General features: G+C 38.1%; 1 protein-coding gene and 1 pseudogene across 1 annotated transcript in view; both read left to right on the top strand.

Annotated features, from left to right (window-relative positions):
* LOC143398299 (antigen WC1.1-like) overlaps positions 1-4,931 on the top strand; it is an 81,695-nt pseudogene extending 76,764 nt beyond the window's left edge.
* A 3,294-nt stretch (positions 4,932-8,225) lies between these two features.
* The window catches only part of LOC143398295 (uncharacterized), a 326,595-nt gene continuing 312,986 nt past the window's right edge, over positions 8,226-21,834 (top strand). Inside the window, 6 exon segments of the mRNA XM_077109254.1 lie at positions 8,226-8,259; positions 8,563-8,877; positions 13,523-13,831; positions 13,922-14,239; positions 20,710-20,802; positions 20,880-21,194. Coding sequence (XP_076965369.1) covers positions 8,226-8,259; positions 8,563-8,877; positions 13,523-13,831; positions 13,922-14,239; positions 20,710-20,802; positions 20,880-21,194 — 1,384 coding nt within the window.

The raw sequence follows: 21,834 nt of genomic DNA, 5'->3' as shown, positions 1-21,834 counted from the left end.
ATTCTCTACAGTGTCATTTAAAGCAGTCATCACTGTTCTGTGACATGCGGGTAAAACATCCTGACCCACTGAATTAATTTTCTATTTTCTGCTGTAACAAGTTACCATAGACTGAATGACTCAAAACAACACAAATTTATCATCTTGTAGTGTGTAGGTGAGAACCTGACCTGGGTCTCCCTGGGATATAAACAAGGTTTCAGCAGGATGCAATAGCTGAAACTCTGGGAAGACTCATTTTCTTGCCTTTTTCACCTTCTAGAAATTGCCTGAATTCCTTGAATGACCCCTTCCTCCTTCAAAACCAAAGTGTCTCAACCCTCTCACAATTCCACGTTCATCTCCCTCTGATGAGGGCCACAAAGGCTTATCTGTTTTTGAGGATACTGTGTAATGATGTCATTAGATTGGGCACATCCTATCTAGGATTATCTAGTATAATCTCACAGTGAAAATATTCTTTTGTTACTTTTTTTTTGGTACTGGGAAACCCAAGGGTGCTCAAAATCTGAGCCACAGCACAGCCCTTTTATTTATATTTTACTTTCAGTCAGGGTCACATTAAATTGCATAGAGCCTCACTGAGTTTCTGAGGCTAGCTTTGAACATGGGATGCTCCTGCTTCAGCTTCCAGGCAACAGAGACTACAGGCATCTCCCACTGTGCCTAGAGAAGGGATCCTTGTCTCCATCTTGTCTGAAAATCCCTTTTTCAATGTGAGGTAAAATGTCCACAGGCTCTCAGGATCAGGAAGTGGACTTATTTGGAACTCCACTCTTCTGCCACCCCTCTGTCCATGCTTCTTTTCTAGGACATATCATATGATTAGTCAGATAGTAGATGCATATAGATAGATAGCAGATAGTAAATAAGAGTTTACTTTCTGCAGAGTAAACACCCACATCAATGTTCCTGCCTATGCATTTGCTAATATTACATTATTGTAAAGAGAGGTACAAGTTAGCAAAACGGATTAAAGGGACAAAACTTCCAGTCTTTCACCTAGTGGGTACTTCCTCAGCAGAGTCAGCAATGAGCAGTCACTCCTTAAGAATAAAGAAAAAATACCAGTAAGAATTGAATGCTCATTGTGCGCTGTTTTCCTCCTCTTGCTTTTAGACTTCCTGGCCCTCAGGCTGGTGAGCGAGGACCAGGAGTGTGCTGGGTGGCTGGAGGTTTTCTACAACAACACCTGGGGCAGTGTCTGCCACAGCCCCATGGAACCCATGACCTTGTCCATGATCTGCAGACAGCTTGGCTGTGGGGACACTGGGAATCTGGATTTCTTGGTTCCTTCCAGGGAAGGTTCTAGACCCCGCTGGGTGAATGGAATCCACTGTCGGGAAACTGATACCTCTTTCTGGCAGTGTCCTTCTGACCCCTGGAAACACCAATCTTGCTCTGCAAAGGAGGAAGCTCATATCACATGTACAGGTGACCTACTGTCTATTTCTATGTGTTTGTCCTATGCCTGTAGGCTGTTATTAGGGAAGTTTCACATATTCAAACATAATGGATGAGTTGAAATGAGTCTACAAAATGAACACTGGATAAAGATTACTTGATCCACCTGTTGTAGTCCCCTTTTAAAAACAGATGTAAGGAAACCATTGATAATAGTAATTTATGTGAAAAGAACCAGAGACTGAACTGAGAATATGGGAGCATGAAGTTATACTCTGATGAGTATTCTTAGGAATTAGCTAATGCAGTCTTAAGTGATATTAATTAAACTCTCTTTGCTTAGTGAGAGGGTGAATGAGTGGATCTCAGTTGTGCACATTGCTTGCTCTGTGCTATCACTTTGTTCCCACACTCCCACCCCACCACAGGTAATGTGGCTTAACCATCACTATCATCTGATGATACATATCATTTATCTCAGATGAGGAGTAACATTTCATCTCTCTCACACTTTCATGTGAGGGGGGTGCAATTTGGGGAATCAAACATATTGGGTTGTTTACTCTGAAATCCATCTACACCAGACAGACAACCTCTCAGGTCATTTTGTTGATGGAAAGTAATCAAGTAATTTGGAAGTAGAAACTTAATTCCATACATTTTTTTCATGTATGTAAGAAATAAAAATTTTAAAAAATGTTAATGAAGTAAAAAACCACTTAATTCCAGGCAGAAAGACAGACACAGAAAGAAAACACTACCACTGTCTTCATGGATTTTCCACTCCAGCCTGACAACACAACCATGTATAAATTTGAGTGTCATGAGGTGCTGTGGAAATGTGTGATTTGGGGAAAAGAGAAATCATTTTTAGTTTGATAACTAAAGGAGGAGTAGAGGTCTAATGAAAGAAGAAAGTAGACTATTTATCAGTGTAAATACTGAGTGGGAGGAGCATTAGTGACCTTGAGGTACTGATAAAATCTCATCATGAGCAGAGCAAGAAGAGGGTTGGGGGAGAGATGCATGATTACCTGGATGGGTAAGAAGAGCTAGAGGTCTCTCTAAGGCATGGCCCCAATAACAATTCTGTTGAAAAGCTGTTTGTTAGTCTTCTTGTATCTACATTATGGGGAATTGCTGTGAGGTGGGGGGTGGGTCTTCCCCAGCTTTCTTCTTGGGTATATCTCCTCACAGTCCCAGTGCTCTTTGTTGATACCACTTCCTCACCATTATCCATAAGCCACTGGAAACTAATATGGCACTTCATCCCTCCCCCAGAGAACATTCCATGGGGCCTGTTGGAAATTAGAGGCTATCCTCTTCTAATTTTTTAAAACTTATAATGTCCTTTTAATTTCTTGTTCTGATAAAATCCTGGCTGTCCTCTGAAAACAATAATGTCCTCAACATTTGGAGGTTCTATTCTTCCCTTTCAACATGCTTTTTTTTTCCCCAAGGTCAAATCTTAGATTGTATACCATTTTTAGAATATTTATGGTGCTCCTTGAAATTTTCAATATTTTGTTTCTTTTTCTCCATGTCCAGCTCCTTGAAAATTGCCCCATGAGATGACACCAGCAACCACTTCTGTTAGTGTCACTCTCCAGCCTGGTCATTCCCCCTCAACCCAGAAGGCTGCAGTACCAGGCTCACAAGACTCCTCTGTCTCCTGTTCCTGTTGCTGCCACCATCCTTGAAAACAACAACTGAGATAACATGCTGGCCTCTCCATTCCTCACTTTCTCCCTTTGAGGCACTGTGCTCCCTCCCACCCCCATCTCTGTGTATGGCCACACTATTGACCATTAACTGTCCAGCTTGAGATCTTGATTACATTCTTCCTTCTCTGACTGCTGTCTCTTCTCCTTATGGCACATAGTCTTGACACTCCTTTTCCAGATATTTTATCCTCATGCAGATTCCAAATGCTTTCCCTTATCAGTTTCCAAGTTTTCCACTCTCCTCAGGATTGCACATGTTCTTCTTATCCTGATTAGACAACATGATGCCCCATTATAATCCTCCCCCTTCAAGTCCACTCAACTCCCTGCTCTCTTCTTTATTTGTAAATGGCAGGAGTGGTTGTGCAAATATCTAACTCTTCCCTTCCTGCAATAGACTAGGCAAGGACTACTGAATCATGGACAAGTGCTGTGTCTTGTTATAATGTAAAATTATCTTGCTAGTTTCTTTGAATTTGTGATCAACCTCTGATGAACCATCCACAATGGCCCTGTATTCTAGTGTGCTTCTCTCACATGTGTTCTTGCCCTCTCTGTAACAAGTTATTTTACAAATTCCCAGATCTCCTTCATGCTGATATTTTAACCCCACCATAAACTTAAATGATGATCTTGGCTTAAATCCCTGGAAAATAGAAACCTTCAGCTTTCTACTTCATTTTTCCTTCATATAGTTACTTTACCTTATTGGTTGTTCTTATTCTGTCTTATAGGTTTGCTATTTCTCTGTTCACCTTTAAATTTTAGACACATTCTTGGTTGAACCTCAGACTCTCTACTCTTACTGATCTATCCTACTTCCCCAGATGTGTATTCTAAAGATGTTGGATGGAATATTCTGTAGATATCTGCTAAGTCCAGTTGATTTATAATGTTAGTGTAACTATGATGTGTGCTTATTGATATTTTCTCTGCATTCCAAATCTATTAGGGAGATGGGATATTAAGATACCACTAGTATTGTACTAGAGTTTGTTTTCCCATTATGTCCTATGGGTATTTTTTAAAATAAAATTATATGTTATTTTCTTTGGTGCATATTTATTTGTAATTATTATATCTTCTTGATGGTTTATTTCATTTACTAATATGTAGTGACCTTCTTTGTCTCTTCTGACTGATTTTGGAGTGTGTTTTTTCACATATGAATACAGATACTTCTGTTTGCTCTCAGGTTCCATCTGCTTGCAATTTCACTTTTAATAATTTTCTTCTCAGTCTACTTATGTTTTTGCCTATGTGGTGAGTTTCTTGCAGGTGGCAAGTTGTTGGCTCTTGATTTTTAATGCAGTTATCCAGTCTTCATGTTCTAATTTGAGAATCAGACCACTGATTCTCAGAGTTATATTTGAAAGGTTTTTACAAATTCCTGTCATTTTTTTCTGAAGAGTTTGAATAATCTGTGGTCATGTCTTTCTCCCTTATTCATCTTGGAACTTTGATGATTTACTGAATTAATAATGTTTAATTCTTTCCTCTTTCTCACTTGTTTATCTGCTCTTCTAGTGAGATTTATTATTTCCTATGATCTCATGGTTAGGTTGTTCTGCTTCCTATTCAGTGTGTAGGATTGCTTCATTATCTTCTACATTGCAGGTTCATGATTCAAAATTCCTCATTGATGCTTATCTTCAAAAGACTTATTTTCCTTTGATTCTGAAGGATAACTTTTCTGAACAAGGTCATTTTCAACTATTTTCAACTATTTTCTCTCAAGGTTTCAAGTACATCATTTATGCCCCCCTGGCTGTGAGTGTTTCTGCTTACAAATCTACTATGTGAGGGTCTTCTTAGTAAACACCAATCTCTTAATCATGTGCCTTGGAGTGTAGGTGTCCTAAGAGTTGAAATTAATTCCAAGTGGACATTGTAGGTTGTTTCTATGTGGCTTCTTTGGCTGTTAATAATGGGTTTTGAAACTCCAGGTATTGTGTCAGAGCACAATATTTTTCTCTATATTTCTCATACAAATGGAGCCCTTCTGGTAGTTCAAGCATGTTATTATAGACAGCACAATGTGTAGGGCATTCTTTCTGTAGTTATTTTTCCAGTATTATTTTTAGTATTTGGTCTGAGGGGATATGGCAAAAACGTGTACTGAGGTCCTTCAAGGCACTTTTCCCACATTTGGATTATTTCTCCCATATTTTCTTAAGCTAGAGATTGTCCAGAAGCAGAAGTTATGCCTACTTGTGGCTGGCTCATCAGCTGTGGATTTTTCTCTTCCCTATTCATTAGTTGAAATATCCACCAACCCTTCAGCAGGACTAGGTCATGGCTTCAGTAAGGTGAAACTTCTCTAGATTGGCTGGAGTTATATCTCAGTGGCAAAGCACACACCCATGTTTGAGGTTCTTTTCTTGATCACCAACATAATTCAGAAAAAAAGAAAACAACAGCAATAACCACAACATAACAATAAACTGGACATGGGAGTACATGTCAATAATCCCAGCCACTCAGGAGGCTGAGGCAGTGAGTTCAAAGCCATCCTCAGCAACTTAGCAAGGCTCTAAGCAACTCAGTGAGACCTGTCTGAAAATACAAAAAGGAAGCTGGCCGGCACATGTCTGTAATCCCAGTGGCTTGTGGGGCTGAGACAGGGATTGCAAATTCAAAGCCAGCCTAAGCAATTTAATGAGTCACTAAGCAACTCAGTGAGACCCTGTCTCTAAGTAAAATACAAAATAGGGCTGGGGATGTAGCTCAGTGGTCCATGCCCCTGAGTTAAATCCTCAGTACCTCCCAGCCCTTCCCCCCCAAAAAAATACATAAAAAGGGCTGGGGATGTATCTCAATGGTTAAATTCCCCTGAGTTCAGTCCCTGGTACCAAATAAAATGAATAAACCAGCTATAGAAATACAGTAATAATCAATTACACTCAACAACAACTAAAACAGCAATAACAATAGATAAAGGGAAGAAGAAACATAGAATGAAAAAGAAAGTCAAAAGTTAGTAAAAGGAAAATTAATTTAAAAAATATTGAAAAAGTGGAATATAAAAGGGAAAGAAGAAGGGGAAAAAAAGAGGAAGAAAAATATTTGTAACAAAAAAGGGAAAACATTAACCAGGCAGGTGGCACTTGCCTGTGATCCTATGGGTTCTGGAGGTGAGGCAGGAGGATTACAAGTACAGTACCAGCTTGAGCAACTTAGAGAAAACCTGTCTCATAAATAAATAAGTAAATAAAATTTTAAAAGACTGAGGATATAGCCCAGTAGTAAAGTGCCTCTGGGTTTAATCACCAGTACAATAAAAAGGAGGGGAGGGATGAGAAATAAGAAGAGAGAAAAAAATCCATTTGAAGAATTAAAAAACAAATTAATTAAATAATAGTAAAAAAATAGTAAATAACCACATATAATTAATATATATATATATATATATATATATATATATATATATATATATATTATATAATAAAGCATAAAGAAAAATATTTCTCATATATTCTTCCCACCAAAGTATTTGCATTGAAGACACCTTTTCCAGGTCATCTAACATTTGAATCCACCAGATATGTGGGAGTCAACTGCAAAAGAAATCAGTTTCAGTTCCTCTCTTTTCCACCAAACATGCTGGGATCAGAGGCAATAGATTGACTATACTGTGCTCCTCATTTCCTGTCAAGGAGGATAAAGGAGTGTTGACAGAACAGGCCATAATATCCTGCAGGGGTTTTGTCTGGAAACCTAAAGGCGTGTCAAATGTCAAGTCAGCTCTTCTTTTGGTGGTTTGCAGACCCAACAGGTAGGCACATATTTGCCCCCAGAGGCCTCTAGAAGGTGTCCATTGGGGTGTTCTAAGGGTCCTAGCCATGGTGAATCCCTGGAAAGCATGTGGAAAATAGTGTAATCCTTGGATAGGTGACATGGAAATGTCAGACACTGTTTCTGGGCTCCCAGACCTGGTCCCTATGTACAAGCACATGTGCCTGGAATTGCTCTTCTTCACAGAGGGTGGGACCACATACCAATGAGACCTCCATCCCTCACCTACAATTCAATGCTCTCAGCATGTTTGTGTCAGTCACTCTTCCTATCTGAGACTGTAGAACACTAACTTACACCCAATCACTGTGGCAGGGTGTCCCAGGGACCTAAAATTGTGATTATCACATATTGTCTAAACCCCAGAGCACTTTACTTCCTAACAATGGCTCCTTCTTGATATAGCTCCTGGTTATATCACTCTGAGAGCTTGCTGAGCAATGTGATGGATTTTTTCTCTAAAGATTTCTTGTTGTACAAGAGTATTCCCTCTCAGAACAATTCCCTAAATTTGATCTAAAGCTTGTAAGAACCATGTGTTTCTCCCACACGTAAGATACCATCTAGGTTGTCTACACTCTCCAGTTTACTTTATGCTTGCAGGTTGCCTCCCTCAACCGGGAAGCTGGAGATGAGGTTGTAAATTACTCTGTACTTTTCTCTGGGCTGCCTTTCTCCTTCTCCCTTTCTTCTACAGGGAGAAGTTTTATAAATAGTTCTTTATGGTTCCTCTATTTGTCTTCTCAAATTATGAATACCCCTTTGTTCTCTAACATTTTTAAACTCACAGAGTCACAACAAAGTTACCTTTTTTCTCCCATTTACCTCCTATTTTTGAATAATAACAACTCCTGAAAGAAAAATTGGGGTGTGTGTGGGGGGGTAACATTTTATGATACCTAGCGAAGGTGAACAATGTCGATAACAGAAATCATCATTTTTGGGACCTTGCTCAATCTACTTAAAGTGAGTCAAGTTTTGATATTACATGTCCAATCTGAACTTTGAAGCCTAGAATCATTAGTGAAATATTTGGAGGCAAACCATGGTCCATTCACTTTTCAGTCTTATGGCTATATGATTATGATTTCTCCTGGATTCATGACTGTCACCTGAGGTTCCTGATGATCTCAAATTTGATCCTTACTCTATCCCCTGTGCTCTGCTCCTTCCACATCTCCGGCCATTGGCACTCAAGTGTGTGTGCTCTATAAGAAACAATCAGATGCCAGTCCATTGACTTTTAGAAATCATTTGGAAAAAGACACTACTCAGGATAGGATACCTGACATTTCTAGCATCATGTTATCAGATCCTGTGAAGATCTCTGCAAATAGTATGTTTAACTCTGTTAGCAACTACCTCACAACTTCTACCTGAAACATCTAACTAGAATATATTGTGTTTTATCTCATTTCTTGTTTTTTTTTTTACAGAATTAATTCTCCTACTTGTTTGGTAGGAATTGAAATTTAGCTACTACCCTGGTATAAACAATTCCATGTCTTACACAGCAAGTTCTGCAGTCTAAAAGTGGATTCTGCAAAATGATTGGCTAGGAGAGTGAGTACCAGAGGACAAGAATACCCTTCTCCTTTTCTTTGTAAATACAACCATTGACTTGATTCTTTCTCCTCAGAGACTCCACAGGTCCGCCTGGTGAATGGTGGCAGTCGCTGTGCAGGCAGAGTGGAGATCCTTCACCAGTACACCTGGGGCACTATCTGTGACTACAGGTGGGACCTGAATGATGCCCATGTGGTGTGCAGACAAATGGGCTGTGGAGTGGCCCTCGATGCCATGGACTATGCACAATTTGGGGAGGGATCAGGGTCCATCTGGCTGGAGGACCTGAAGTGCACAGGAGAGGAGGACCAAGTGCAGAAGTGCCCTTCTCTAGGCTGGGGGCAACACTACTGCACTCACGCTGCAGACGCAGGTGTCATCTGCTCAGGTATGGTCTGCATATTCTCCACTGCCTAAGAGAATTGGAGGGACCAAAAGTGTGTATTTGATTCTAGAGAAATAAAAGACAGATGAGCCACAGAGGACTCAGAGTTCCCCATGGACCCTGGGTATTCAAAATAGCAGTGGGTAATGGCTTTAATTATTTCTTGTAAATCTCAAAAATTGTCCTTTCCATTCTTTGCAGTCATACTTGAAAAGATAGTTTTTTGTCTTTGTAGAATCATTTCACTTAAAATCATCTTCATAATTTTGTTTCTATAATTTATGATTTATAGATTTATCTATAAATTACCACACATATCCTCTTTCAAAAGACAGACAAGAATGGGGCTAACTTTTTTCAGTTGAATTTAGTGTTCATATATGTATAGCCAGAGATAATTTTTCACTGGATTAGTGGGTGTATGGGCACAGGGATTGGATTAAACACATGGCAGGGGAATTTAAGGATTACCACAAAAATGCAATTCTCCTTTCCAGATTCAGACATCAGAATTATCAACTAATTGGCAGGAAGGGCCAGAGAACTGTGGGTAAATGCTCTGAGTCACAGCAGGTTTTCCTTCCATCACTACGACAATGAATTATCTCTACATTTCTTTCTTAAAGCAACATCTGTATAAACTCATAAGTGGGAAGTGAATTTAGCCCTGTGTTGGCAGATAAGTGTTGGATGAAACAAAATATGAATGCATAATTATTATGGTAAGATGTTATATAATTTAGGACTCAGATCAGGATGGTTGTTCAGTGATCTCCCACAAATCCACCATATTAACTGTAATTCACACACCAAACTGGCTTCATAAGAGACAATAAAGCACGTGAGTTCATGCTTTTATAATGAATAAAACAAAATAAAGACACATTGAAGGAGGAAAGAAGGTAAGACTTGCCCTTTCCCCAATCTCAGGCAGTCCAGCATGAAGAGAAATGCATACTTTTTGGGGAATAGAAAGGGAACTTAGCCCTGACCTTAGACTTGAGGGACTAGGCCTGCCACAGTGAAACCTGGGTCCCAACAGAGCCCAACAACAACCTTGTCCTCATGCCAGTCACCTCACACTGAGACTCTGGAACTCTGTTGTGTTGGGAAGCAAAGAGACTGTCTCCACCACCACTTCTCCAATCTTTAAGAGAAGAAGGAAAAGCAAGACTCTGTAAGGATCAGAGCACAGTGCTGGCATAGGACTTTGACTTGGAGTTCAGTGCCAGGCCAATCATGATCATACATAGTCCTGAGTAGGAATTAGAGGCCTCAAATGTGTATAACAGAGAATGACCTGTGTGCTGGTGGGATAGACTCAAGAAGAGCCTGCAGCACCTATGGCTAGTTGCAGGAGTCTGGAGCCTTGAGTCAACTTCAGCAGTAGGCAGCTCATAACACTGAGGGCCTTGGTTGCTCCTCACTTCTGTATTGCCTTAGCAAGCTGTGGCCTCAGTGTATGACATAGCATTGCAGTGTTGGTGGCCACAGGACTTCCTACCTCATTCTTCCTCAAACCCTGGCAGCACAATACTATAGGATTAATATAGGATTAATATAGGTCATAGGTTGGGGAAAGGGCAAGTTTTATCTTCTTTCCTCCTTCAATGTGTCTTTATTTTGTTTTAATCATTGTAAAAGCATATTATAGGATTAATGTGAAGGTGAAAAGTTAGTTGAGGAGTTGTGACTGGGAACCTCAGGTTCTTATCTCTATATATTACAATACAGCTCTCAAAGATGAAAGATAAAGATTTTCAGGCATCAAGAGAAAAAAAAGAAATAACATATAAGAATGTCCCAATTCACCTGATGGCAGAATTCTCAACAGTAAACATATAGGTCAGAAGTGAGTGCCATGAGATTTTCATAGAAATGATGAAAAACCTAGCAATCAAGAATACTGAACCCGGCAAATATATCCTTTAGAAATAAAGGAGGTACAAACACATTATCAGACATGCTGCCCCCCAAAATTACCATCTGATACAGCAATCCCAATGTTGAGCATATGTCCAAAGGAAGTGAGATCTGTATGTTGAAGAGACATCTGTACTCCCATGTTCATGGCAGTACTATTTATAGTACTAAGAAATAGACATAATCTAAACTTCCATCAGCTGATAAATGGACAAATAAATTAAATACAATGGGATACTATTTGGCCATAAAATGAATCAAATCCTTTCATTCCACAGAACATGCATGAGTCAGAAGATCATTAAGTTAAGTAAAATAAATCAGGCAAAGAAGGACAAGTATCTTATAATCTGTGTGTCAAATATAAAAGAATTGACCTCATAGATGTTGAGAGTAGAATTGTAGTCCATAGACTAGAGAGTTTAGGGAATGGGAATTGGAAGGCAACTGACTGATCAATGAATAATAGGTTTTACTTAAATAGGAGCAAGAAGTTTTACTGCACCATGGCACAGTAGGATGTCCACAGAAAATAATAATGAACTACATTTCAAAAAGCTACAAGAAAGTGTTTTGGAAGCTTTCACCAAAAAGAAATGAAAAGTTTTGAGGAGACAAAGAAGTGCAATATATACATGCATCAGCACGTGAATTCACTCAATTAGTATGTACACTGTGCCAGTAGATATCAGTTAGTATAAATTTACTTAGATGAAAATGAAGCAAAATATAAAGGTGACAAGATATGGGGAAGATCATATTGCTTATATCTAATGGAAACAATGAATCAAGAAAAGTGTATTGTCAGATAAATTTGATAAGAATGGGTCAGGAAGACAAATAGAATTTTCTGAAGAGGACAGGAGAAGCTTATAGTATTGGGGGGATTGCCTTCAAATGTTGAGAAGCAGCACATAAGGATTGCCTCTGCAGCACTTAAGACTCTGGTGTAGGAAGGGCAATCTGTGTACATTGTGTAAACTCAGTACACCCCTCCTGCACAAAAGGAGGAAATTATTTTCAAGAGTGACTCAAAGCTGAGGTATTGAGAAGGTCAGAATAGAGGAAGAAAAGAAAGAAATACTTTCACAAGAAACCTGAAATGTGCCAAGGGGAGCAATGTGTCTATGGAGCTAAAGTTCAGACAAAGATACATATGGCTGCAATTCTTAGTTTACTTTAGTGAGAATGATTCATATGAATCAACAGATTTCTGCAGATGAAATTTTTCTTTCTTTTTCCACTCAGTGGCTCACAAACTTCAAATGGCTTAAAAATGGTTTTCTCCCCCACTGGATGTAAAGCTCTACAAAGATAATGATATTTTTTTCTTTAAATATACATACACAGCACCTAGAACACCTGGAACATGAAAATTCTGAAAACATGTTAATATCCTGAATAACAAAACAAGGAAGCACACTCTCAATATTGTCATTGCACACCTCCCTCCTATATCAGACCTGAGTGGAAAGTTCAGATTGTGTCTCCTTTGAAGACTTCTCTGCCTCATTTTTATCCTTTCCCGATCAGAGGCATTTCTACCCATACTGGATAAATTCCATTTTGATGAATTACTTTGAAAAGAAAAATTACTGAACATGTTGTTTTCCAGAGAAAGGATTTTCTTCTTCAAGATATAAACCTACTATTACATTACAATTGTATATCTGTAGTCAGATGCCTTCCCAAAGGTCTGAACCCATACTCAAAATCACTTCCTGATCAACTTCATTAGATGTCTAATGGCTTTTTCAACTCTACTTATTAGTACCAAAATGATCCCTCGAAACAAAACAAAAAGGCAAAGGAGCAGGCTTAAATCTCTTGACAACTTCTGATCCTACTTCTTTTGGGGGGTGGGGAGGTACTAGGGATTGAACTCAAGGACACTCAATCACTGAGCCACATCCCCAGCCCTTTTTTTGTATTTTATTTAGAAGGCAGCAGACTGATCAATGAGTTGCTTAGCACTTTGCCATTGCTGAGGCTGCTTTGAACTCGAGATCCTTCTGCCTCAGCCTCCAGAGCCACTGGGATCACAGGCATATGCCATCTCACCCAGCTGATGCTACTTTAAAATTTTCTTTCTATCTTCTTTAATAGTAAGGATGATGGAAAGAAGCCAGATTATCTTAGTCACCATAACCTAATTTCCATCTCTGCCTCACACTATTTAGTGGGCTCTTTTCTCATCTCTAAATGAGAAATTAATATAAATCGTAATTTTTGATGCATTTTTAATTTTTTCATTCTTTAACAAATGTTAACTTAGTTGGAATTATTGCCTGTGAACTGAAAGTTTCTGAGGATAAAATAGTGAAAAATAAATCCTAGTCTTTTTCTACACTTAATTCAAATTCAGAGGATAGATGTAGGGCTTATTAAAAAGGAGGTAGACTGACACAGACAGACACAGAGTTAGATATATTGTAATACATAGAAATATATATATATATATATATATATATATATATATATATATATATATATATATATTTTTTTTTTTTTTTTTATGGAGTCAACCATTTAGAACTGACCGTACAAATTCCTCCTCCTAATGTTGTCTTCAGACACTTCTTCATGGAATCTCCATTCTGACACCATTGAATCCATTCTCCACATCCCATTCCTGGGAAAAGAAAAGATTTTACAGCTTTCCTGTGACATATAGCTCCTAATTCCAACCCTAGATACTAATTATACTGATTATTTTCTTCCACAGGATTTGTGCGTTTGGATGGAGGAGGTGGACCTTGCTCTGGGCGAGTGGAAGTGAATTCTGGAGGAGGATGGACTCCAGTATCTTATGGGAATTTCACATTACCCACTGCTCAGGTCATCTGTGCAGAGCTGGGGTGTGGCAAGGCAGCATCTTTTCTCTTGGACCTGCCCCTCAGAGAGGCCAGTGAACAGGTCTGGGCTGAAGAGTTCCAGTGTAAGGGATGGGAGCCTGAGCTCTGGTTCTGCCCCAGAGTGTCCTGTGCTGCAGGCAGCTGCCAACACAGGGGGGCTGTGCAAGTTGTCTGCTCAGGTGAGACTCACAGCAGGACTTTAACCTTTTTACACACTCTGTTGTGTAACGAATGTGATATGTTACTGAAATCCTGTCTTCTCCTGCCAGAGTACACAGAAGTCAGGCTCATGAAAAATGGCAGCTCTCAGTGTGAGGGTCAAGTGGAGATGAAGACCTCTGGAGGCTGGAGAACACTCTGTGCCTCCCACTGGAATATGGCCAATGCCAATGTTGTTTGCCGTCAGCTGGGCTGTGGAGTTGCCATCTCCACCCCAAAGGGAGAGTACTTTGTGGAAGGAGGAGATGAGATCTGGAGAGACAGATTCCACTGCTCAGGGTCTGAGTCCTTCCTGTGGAATTGCCCTGTGACTGCCCTGGGTGTTCCTGCCTGTGCCCATGGAAACACAGCCTCTGTGGTCTGCTCAGGTAAGAGAGGGCAGAGCTGGCTGGTACTCAGTTTTCTCATTGAGTGACATGTCTCTAAGCGCAGACAGCATGGAGAGATGACTAGAAAAGTGAGACATTTCTTGGTGAAATATAATTCTTCTCAGTGATCATTCATCTTTCAGACCCTGTTAAGAGTTATTCAGAGGAAATTTTTTTGATTGACAAAGGCTGTAGTTTTATTATTACCTTTGTAGTTTAAGCATACAGAAAAACAGCATAAGATAAGGAACACCCAAATGCCTTCTGCAAAGTTTTCTCAAACCTTAAACTTTTGCTACCACATTTGCCTAAAACTTTTTTCATTATTATTTTTATTTTTTCTTACTAGCAATACATGATAATAGAATTCAGTTTTATTATATTGAAATATTATACATATATGGAGTATAAATTCTCATCCCTCTGGTTGTACATGGTGTAGAGTTACACCAGTCATGTAATCATAAATGCACATAGGATAATAATGTCTGATTCACTCTACTATTCTTCCTACCCTTATACAACTTCCCCTCCTTCATTTTCCTCTTTATAATCCATAATAATTCTATACTTTCCTAGTACCCATCCACCTTATTGTGAATTACCATCTGCATATCAGAGAAAACATTTGGCCTTTGTTTTTTGGGATTGACTTATTTCAGTTAGCATGATTGTCACCAGTTCAATTATTTATTGACAAATGCCATAATTTCATTCTTCTTTATGGCTGAGTAATATTCCAATGTGTATATATACCATATTTTCTTTAACCATTCATCTGCTGAATGGCATCTAGGTTGGTTCCATAGCTTAGCTATTGTTAATTGAGCTGCTATAAACTTTGATGTGCTGTGTAGCTCTAGAATACTGATTTTTAGTCCATTGGTTATATGCTGAGTAGTGGGATAACTGAGTCAAATGGTGTTTCCATTCCAAGTTTTCTGAGGAATCTCTATACCACTTTGCATAATGGTTGCACCAATTTGCAGTCCCACCCACATTGTATGAGAGTACTTTTTCCCCCACATCCTTGCCAACATTTGTTTCTACCTGTATTCTTGATAATTGCCATGCCAACTAAAGTATATGAGTTCTCAGGGTAGTTTTAATTTGCATGTCTCTAACTACTAGAGATGTTGAATATTTTTTATATATTCATTGACCAATTGTATTTCTTCTTTTGTGAAGTGTCTGTTCATTACCTTAGCCCATTTATCTATTGGGTTGTTTGGTGGGGGGGGCGGGGTATTAAATTTCTGAGATCTTTATATATCCTGGAGATTAATGGAAATGACAATGATTTTCTCCTAATCTGTAGGCTCTCTCTTCATATTCTTAATTGTTTCCTTTGCTATGAAGAAGCTTTTTACTTTGAATTCATCCCATTTGTGGTTTCTTGATTTTACTTCTTACACTTTATAAGTCTTGTTAAGGAAGTCAGTTTCTAAGCTGACATGGTGGAGATTTGGGCCTACTTTAACTTCTATTAGGCACAGAGTCTCTGGTCTCAAGCCTAAGTTCTTGATCCACTTTGAGTTGAGTTTTGTGTAGGATGAGATATTTGGGCTCATTATATTTTGCTACATATGAATTTCCAATTTTCCTAGCACCATTTTTGAAGAGGCTATCTTTTCTCCAATGTATATTTTGGCATCTCTGTCTAGTATGAGATAACTGTATTTATGTGGGCTTGTCTCTGTGTCTTCATTCTGTACCATTGGTATATCTGTCTGTTTTGGTGCTAACACCATGCTGCTCTTTGTAACCATAGCTCTGGTATTTTGATGGCCCTAGCTTTACTTTTATTGCTAAGGATTGCTTTGGCCATTCTGGGTCTCTTACTTTTCCAAACAAATTTCATGACTGATTTAAGAATGCCATTGGAATTTTAATGGTACTCGCATTAAATCTGTATAGAGTAATTGAGAGTATGGCCATTTTGGCAATGTTCATTCTGCTGTCCATGAACATGGGAGATCTTTCCATCTTCTAAGGTGCTCTTCAGTTTCTTTCTTTAATGTTCTGTAGTTTTCATTGTAATGGTCTTTCTTAAATTGATTTCCAAATATTTTAATTTTTTGAGGTCATTATGAATGGGGTAGTATTCCCAATTTCTTTTGGTGGATTAACCACTGATTTATAGGAATGCAATTGATTTACATGTGTTAATTTTATATCCTGATAATTTGCTGAATTCATTTATTAGTTCTACAAGTTTTCTTGTGGAACTTTTTGGGGTCTTCTAAATATGGATTATATCATCAGCAAATAGGGATAGTTTGAGTTATTCCTTTCTTACTTATATCTATTTAATTTCTTTCTTCTGTCTAATTGCTTTGGCTAGAGTTTTAAGGACAATGTTGAATATAAGTGGTGAAAGAGGACATTCTTGTCTTGTTCCAGTTCTTAGAGGGAATGCTTTAAGTTTTTTCCCATTTAGAATGATATTGGCCTTGTATTTAACATATATAGATTTTACAATATTGAGGTGTGTTCCTACCATCCCTAGTTTTTCTAGTGTTTTGAACATGAAGGTGTGCTGAATTTTATTAAATGCTTTTTCTGCATCTGTTGAGATGATCATATAATTATTTTCTTTAAGTCTATTGATGTGTTAAATTATGCTTATTGATTTCTGTTTATTGAATGAAACTTGCTTCCCTAGGATGAACCTCACTTGATCATGGTGCACTATTTTTAATATTTTTGTATGAGATTTACCAGAATTTTAATGAGAATTTTTGTATCTATGTTCATCAGGGATATTGGTCTGAAGTTTTCTTTCCTTGATATGTCTTTGTCTGGTTTTGGTATCAGGGTGATAGTAGCTTCATAGAATGAGTTTGGAAGGATTCCCTTCTTTTCCATTTCATGGAATAATTTGAGAATTATTGGTGTTAATTTTTTTGTATTCTTGACTGATATTCATTTTCTTTCTAGGTCTTGTAGAACTTGGATGAGAATCCATCTGATCCTGAGCTTTTCTGATTGGTAGGCTTTTCATGGTGACATTGGTAGGCTTTTCAATGCTTGAAATTGATCTGTTCAAATTGTGTATATTCTCCTGATTCAGTTTGTGTAGGTAATATGTCTCTAGAAACTTGCCAGTTTTTCAAGATTTTCTTTTTTCTTTTTTTTGAGTACAAATTTTCAAAATAGTTTCTGAATATCATCTATATTTCAGTGATATTTCTTTTTTCATAACAAATTTTAGTAATTTAATTTTCACTCTCTTTGTCTTTAACTTTTATTTCCATTTCTTCTTCATGTAATATTTTGCTGAGTATGTTCTGTAATGTAGACTTTCTAGTTTTGATTTTTTTTAGATTGTTTATCATGGAAAGTTTTGACTTCATCTTCAAATATGAACCTTAATGTTGCTGGGTATTGTATTCTTGGCTAGGGATTTATCAATTTTACTGATTTTTTTTAAAACCAACTTTTCATTTTGTCAATTTTTTGAATTATTTATTTTGTTTCAGTTTTATTGATTTCAGCTCTAATTTTAATTTTTTCTTGTCTTCTATTGTATTTGGTGTTCATGTATTCTTCTTTTTCTAGGGCTTTGAGAGGTAATGTTACATTATATGTTGATTTTATATTTTAGTGAATGAGCTCAATGAAAAGAACTTTTCTCTTAATACTGCCTTTATAATGTCCCAGAGATATTGATATGTTGTGACACTATTTCCATTTCCCCCAAGTATTTTCTTTGTTTCATCCTTGATTTCATCTATCAATTGGTCATCAGTAGTGAATTATTTAATCTCCTGGTGTCAGAGTAGCTTCTATTTTTTAAATTTTATCATTGAGATCTAATTTTATTCCATTATGATTGCATAGAATGCAAGGCATTATTTCTATTTTTTGCATTTTCTAAGAGTTGATTTGTGGCATAAGATATGGTCTATTTTAAAGAAGGATTCATGTGCTGCTGAGAACAAAGTATCTTTGATCACTGATGGATAAAATACTCTACATTTGTCTTTAAAGTCTGAAGTATTGATTGTATTATTTAGTTTTATAGTTTATTTAGTTTTTGTTTGGAGAGTCTATCCACTAGTGATAGAGGTATGTTATACTCACCCACTATTATTGTGTTGTGATCTATTTCTTTCTTGAAATTGAGAAGAATTTGTTTCATGTACATAGATGCTCCATTGTTTGGGGCATAAATATTTACAATTGCTATTTCTTGCATATGTATCATTCCCTTAACCAGTATGAAATGTCCTTCTTTGTGCCTTATGGTTAGCTTTGGGTTGAAGGTCACTTTATCTGATATGAGGACAGAAATCCATGCTTGATTACATAATCCATGCGAGTGATATATTTTTGCCATCTTTTCACTTTTAGTCTGTGAATGTCTTTACTATGAGGTGAGTCTCTTGGACTTGCATATTGTTGGGTCCTGTTATTTTAATCCAACATGCCAGTCTGTCTTTTTATTAATGAGTTTTAGCTATTTATGTTCAAAGATATTATTAATATATGATTTGTATTCCTAGTCATTTTGTTTTATTGCTGGTTTTTAATTTGATTTTGTTTAACCTTTGTTTGACTATTCCTTTAGTGTGGTTCCTCCCTTTGCTGATTTTTATTTTTGTTTTCATTTCTTCTTTATGAAATATTTTGCTGATAATGTTTTGTAGTGCAGGCTTTCTAGTTGGGATTTTTTTTAATTTGTTGTTTATCCTGGAAGGTTTGATTTCATCTTCAAATATGAAACTTAATTTTGCTGGGTATTGTATTCTTGACCAACATTCATTTTCTTTGAAATCTTGATATATATTATTTCAAGACCTCCTAGATTTGAGGGTCTGGGTTGAAAAAACAGGTAAGATGCAAATTGGCTTCCTTTTAAATGTAATCTGACATTTGTTTCTAGAAGCCTTAAAAATTCTATCCTTATTCTTTATGTTAGGCATTTGAAAGAATAAAAGCAAGAAATAAAGAGGAACACAAATGAAAAATACATTTCATTTTACTCACCATTCCTGACTCATAAATTTTGGAAGGGCTCTTGGCAGTTGCCTCTTGGGATCTGTCATAAGGTTGCACTTGAATATTATCTGAAGCTGAGATCACTTGAAGGCTTGACCAAGCAGGAAATCCAGGATAGTTCATTCACATGGTTGGTAGCTTGAAGTTCAACTGGGGCTGTTGACAGAATCAGGTACAAATGCTCTCTCCAACATGATAGTTTCTATTGAGTAGATATGCCATAAAGCAAATATCCCAAAGAGAAGGAGGCGTGACTTTCTAAACTAAGTTCCTAAGTCAAGCTATGTTGGATTCACCACATTCTATTGCTTATAGACAATTCTCCATGGTCAGCCCAGATTCAAGAGAAGAAGAAAGGAACTCCACGGGTCAATGGATAGAGCATCACAGATTTTGAGAATATTTTTTAAAGCTATATGTATATTGAATATCTGACTTTGTGTGTTTTCTAAGTGATACTCTTAGCACTATCATAGTGGCCTTAAATAGCTAAAACTTATAGATTACATAGGAATGTTAGGTTCTTTCACGATGTCTCTTAAGTCCCTGTTTATAGTTTCTATCCTTATCTTTCTGTGCTTTACTCTGTGTATTTTTCTGTGTTTTTGTACTTTGCAATTTCTATTCTCTGGTATTCCAATATTTTTTACTCATCTTCAGGTTCTTATTTTTAGATCTTGACTTTTTAACTCTCAATTTTTATTACATTTTTGTGAACATTGCTCTGCCAAGATGCACATCATGCCATTTAATAGGCCATACAATCATGATTATTTGAATTACTTGTAAGGAAACACCAATACTAATATGCAAAAATTTTTCCAATATTTCCTCATTTTTCCTCTTTGTTCTCCATTAAACTCTATTTCATGTGGTATTTTGGATCAACATTGTTTTTGAGAAACTATACAAAACCTTCAGAGAGGATTTTATTTTGCCTCTTCCGGGTACTTTATTTGAGGTAGATCACGTTACACAAAAACAATTGAAGTTTTGAGAAACTGAGCACCATCCCTTTGACAAAAATCCATTTTGTTCGCAAAATATGATACAAGTTTCTTGGTTGTTTAACATGATTCCTCCTTTTTGGTACAATCTAAATTATATTTGTGTATGGCCACAGCAATGTGGCAATCATGCTGAGATTTTCAGTCTTACCTTCAAACTCTGAATGGGAAAAATAGCTGATCTCACTTTTTACTTTTCTCTGCACTTGACTCCTAAAGTCTAGCTTCCCTGGGAGCTGTGCAATGTTGTTAAGAAGCACAAACATATTCCTACTTTCCTAATGCCACACCTAGTGTTTGACATAAAGCACAAAAGTGTCAGAGTCAGAAACAGAAATCTCCATTATGAGAACAGTTCTGAAATAGGAAATTACTAATTTTGTCCTACAGCTTTCAGATGCCATCACTAGATTACTATGTACTTTAATTCAGTTTCCTACTCTCTATTCCATTCTCTAGGAAACCAGGCCCAGCTGCTGCCCCAGTGCAATGACTCCTGGTCTGACCCAGCAGGCTCTGCAGCCTCAGAGGGACACACTGCCAACTGCTCAGGTGAGCAAGGCCCCCAGCACCAGAGCCTTCCCATTCCCTGTGGAAATGCCCACTGACATGACCCTGTCTCTCCTCAGACAGCAGACAGCTCCGCCTGGTGGACGGGGGCAGTCGCTGTGCAGGGAGAGTGGAGATCCTGCAGCAGGGCTCCTGGGGCTCCATCTGTGATGACAGCTGGGACCTGAGTGATGCCCACGTGGTGTGCAGACAGCTGGGCTGTGGAGTGGCCCTGGAGGCCACCATCTCTGCTCACTTTGGAGAGGGATCAGGGCCCATCTGGCTGGATGAGCTGAACTGCACAGGAGAGGAGGCCTATGTGTGGCAGTGCCCTTCTCAGGGCTGGGGGCATCACAACTGCAGACACAAGGAAGATGTGGGGGTCATCTGCTCAGGTCTGTGGTGCACACTGTGCACAAGTGGGAGAAGTTAGGCGGGTGTGCAGGATGGTATCTGAGCTTTAGGGCAGAGGAGGGGCAATTGGTGGCAGGGCGGATGGGGAGGAGGCTCATCCCACAGTGCCTGTGTCTCTAGCAGAAAAGATGAGGTGCTTCCATTTCCTGATGCAGCAGCTGAGTTTCTGCTCCTTCCTTCTCATTCCTGCCTCCTGACAATCATTCTCTTCAGTGTCCACTTGACTGCAGACCTCATGCTTCAGTTACTGTATGTGCAACATCCTGAGACCCATTGGATTAGTTTCCTATTGCTGCTATAATAAATTACCACAGAGTTAGTGGCTTTAAACAACACAAATTCAAGTCTGACCCCAGTCCCCCTGAGCTATAAATAAGGTGTCAATGAGCTACATTCAGCTGAGGCTCTGAGAAGACTCATTTCCTTGCCTTTTCCAGCACTAAAGGAAACCTGTATTTCCCTTCCTTATTCAAGTCAACCCCTTGCCTACTTCTGACCATTTTTTCATCTTCACATCTCTCTTTGTCGGGGGTCAGAAACCATTGTCTGTTTGTAAGAATACAGATCAAAGGATGTGGTTAGATTGTGCTCACATGGTTAATCCTGGATAATCTAAAATAA

Source organism: Callospermophilus lateralis, chromosome 4 (assembly GCF_048772815.1).
Source record: "Callospermophilus lateralis isolate mCalLat2 chromosome 4, mCalLat2.hap1, whole genome shotgun sequence".
NCBI classification, from domain to species: domain Eukaryota; kingdom Metazoa; phylum Chordata; class Mammalia; order Rodentia; family Sciuridae; genus Callospermophilus; species Callospermophilus lateralis.
The sequence above is the reverse complement of the archived record's forward strand: the minus strand, read 5'-3'. Positions and strand labels throughout refer to the sequence as shown.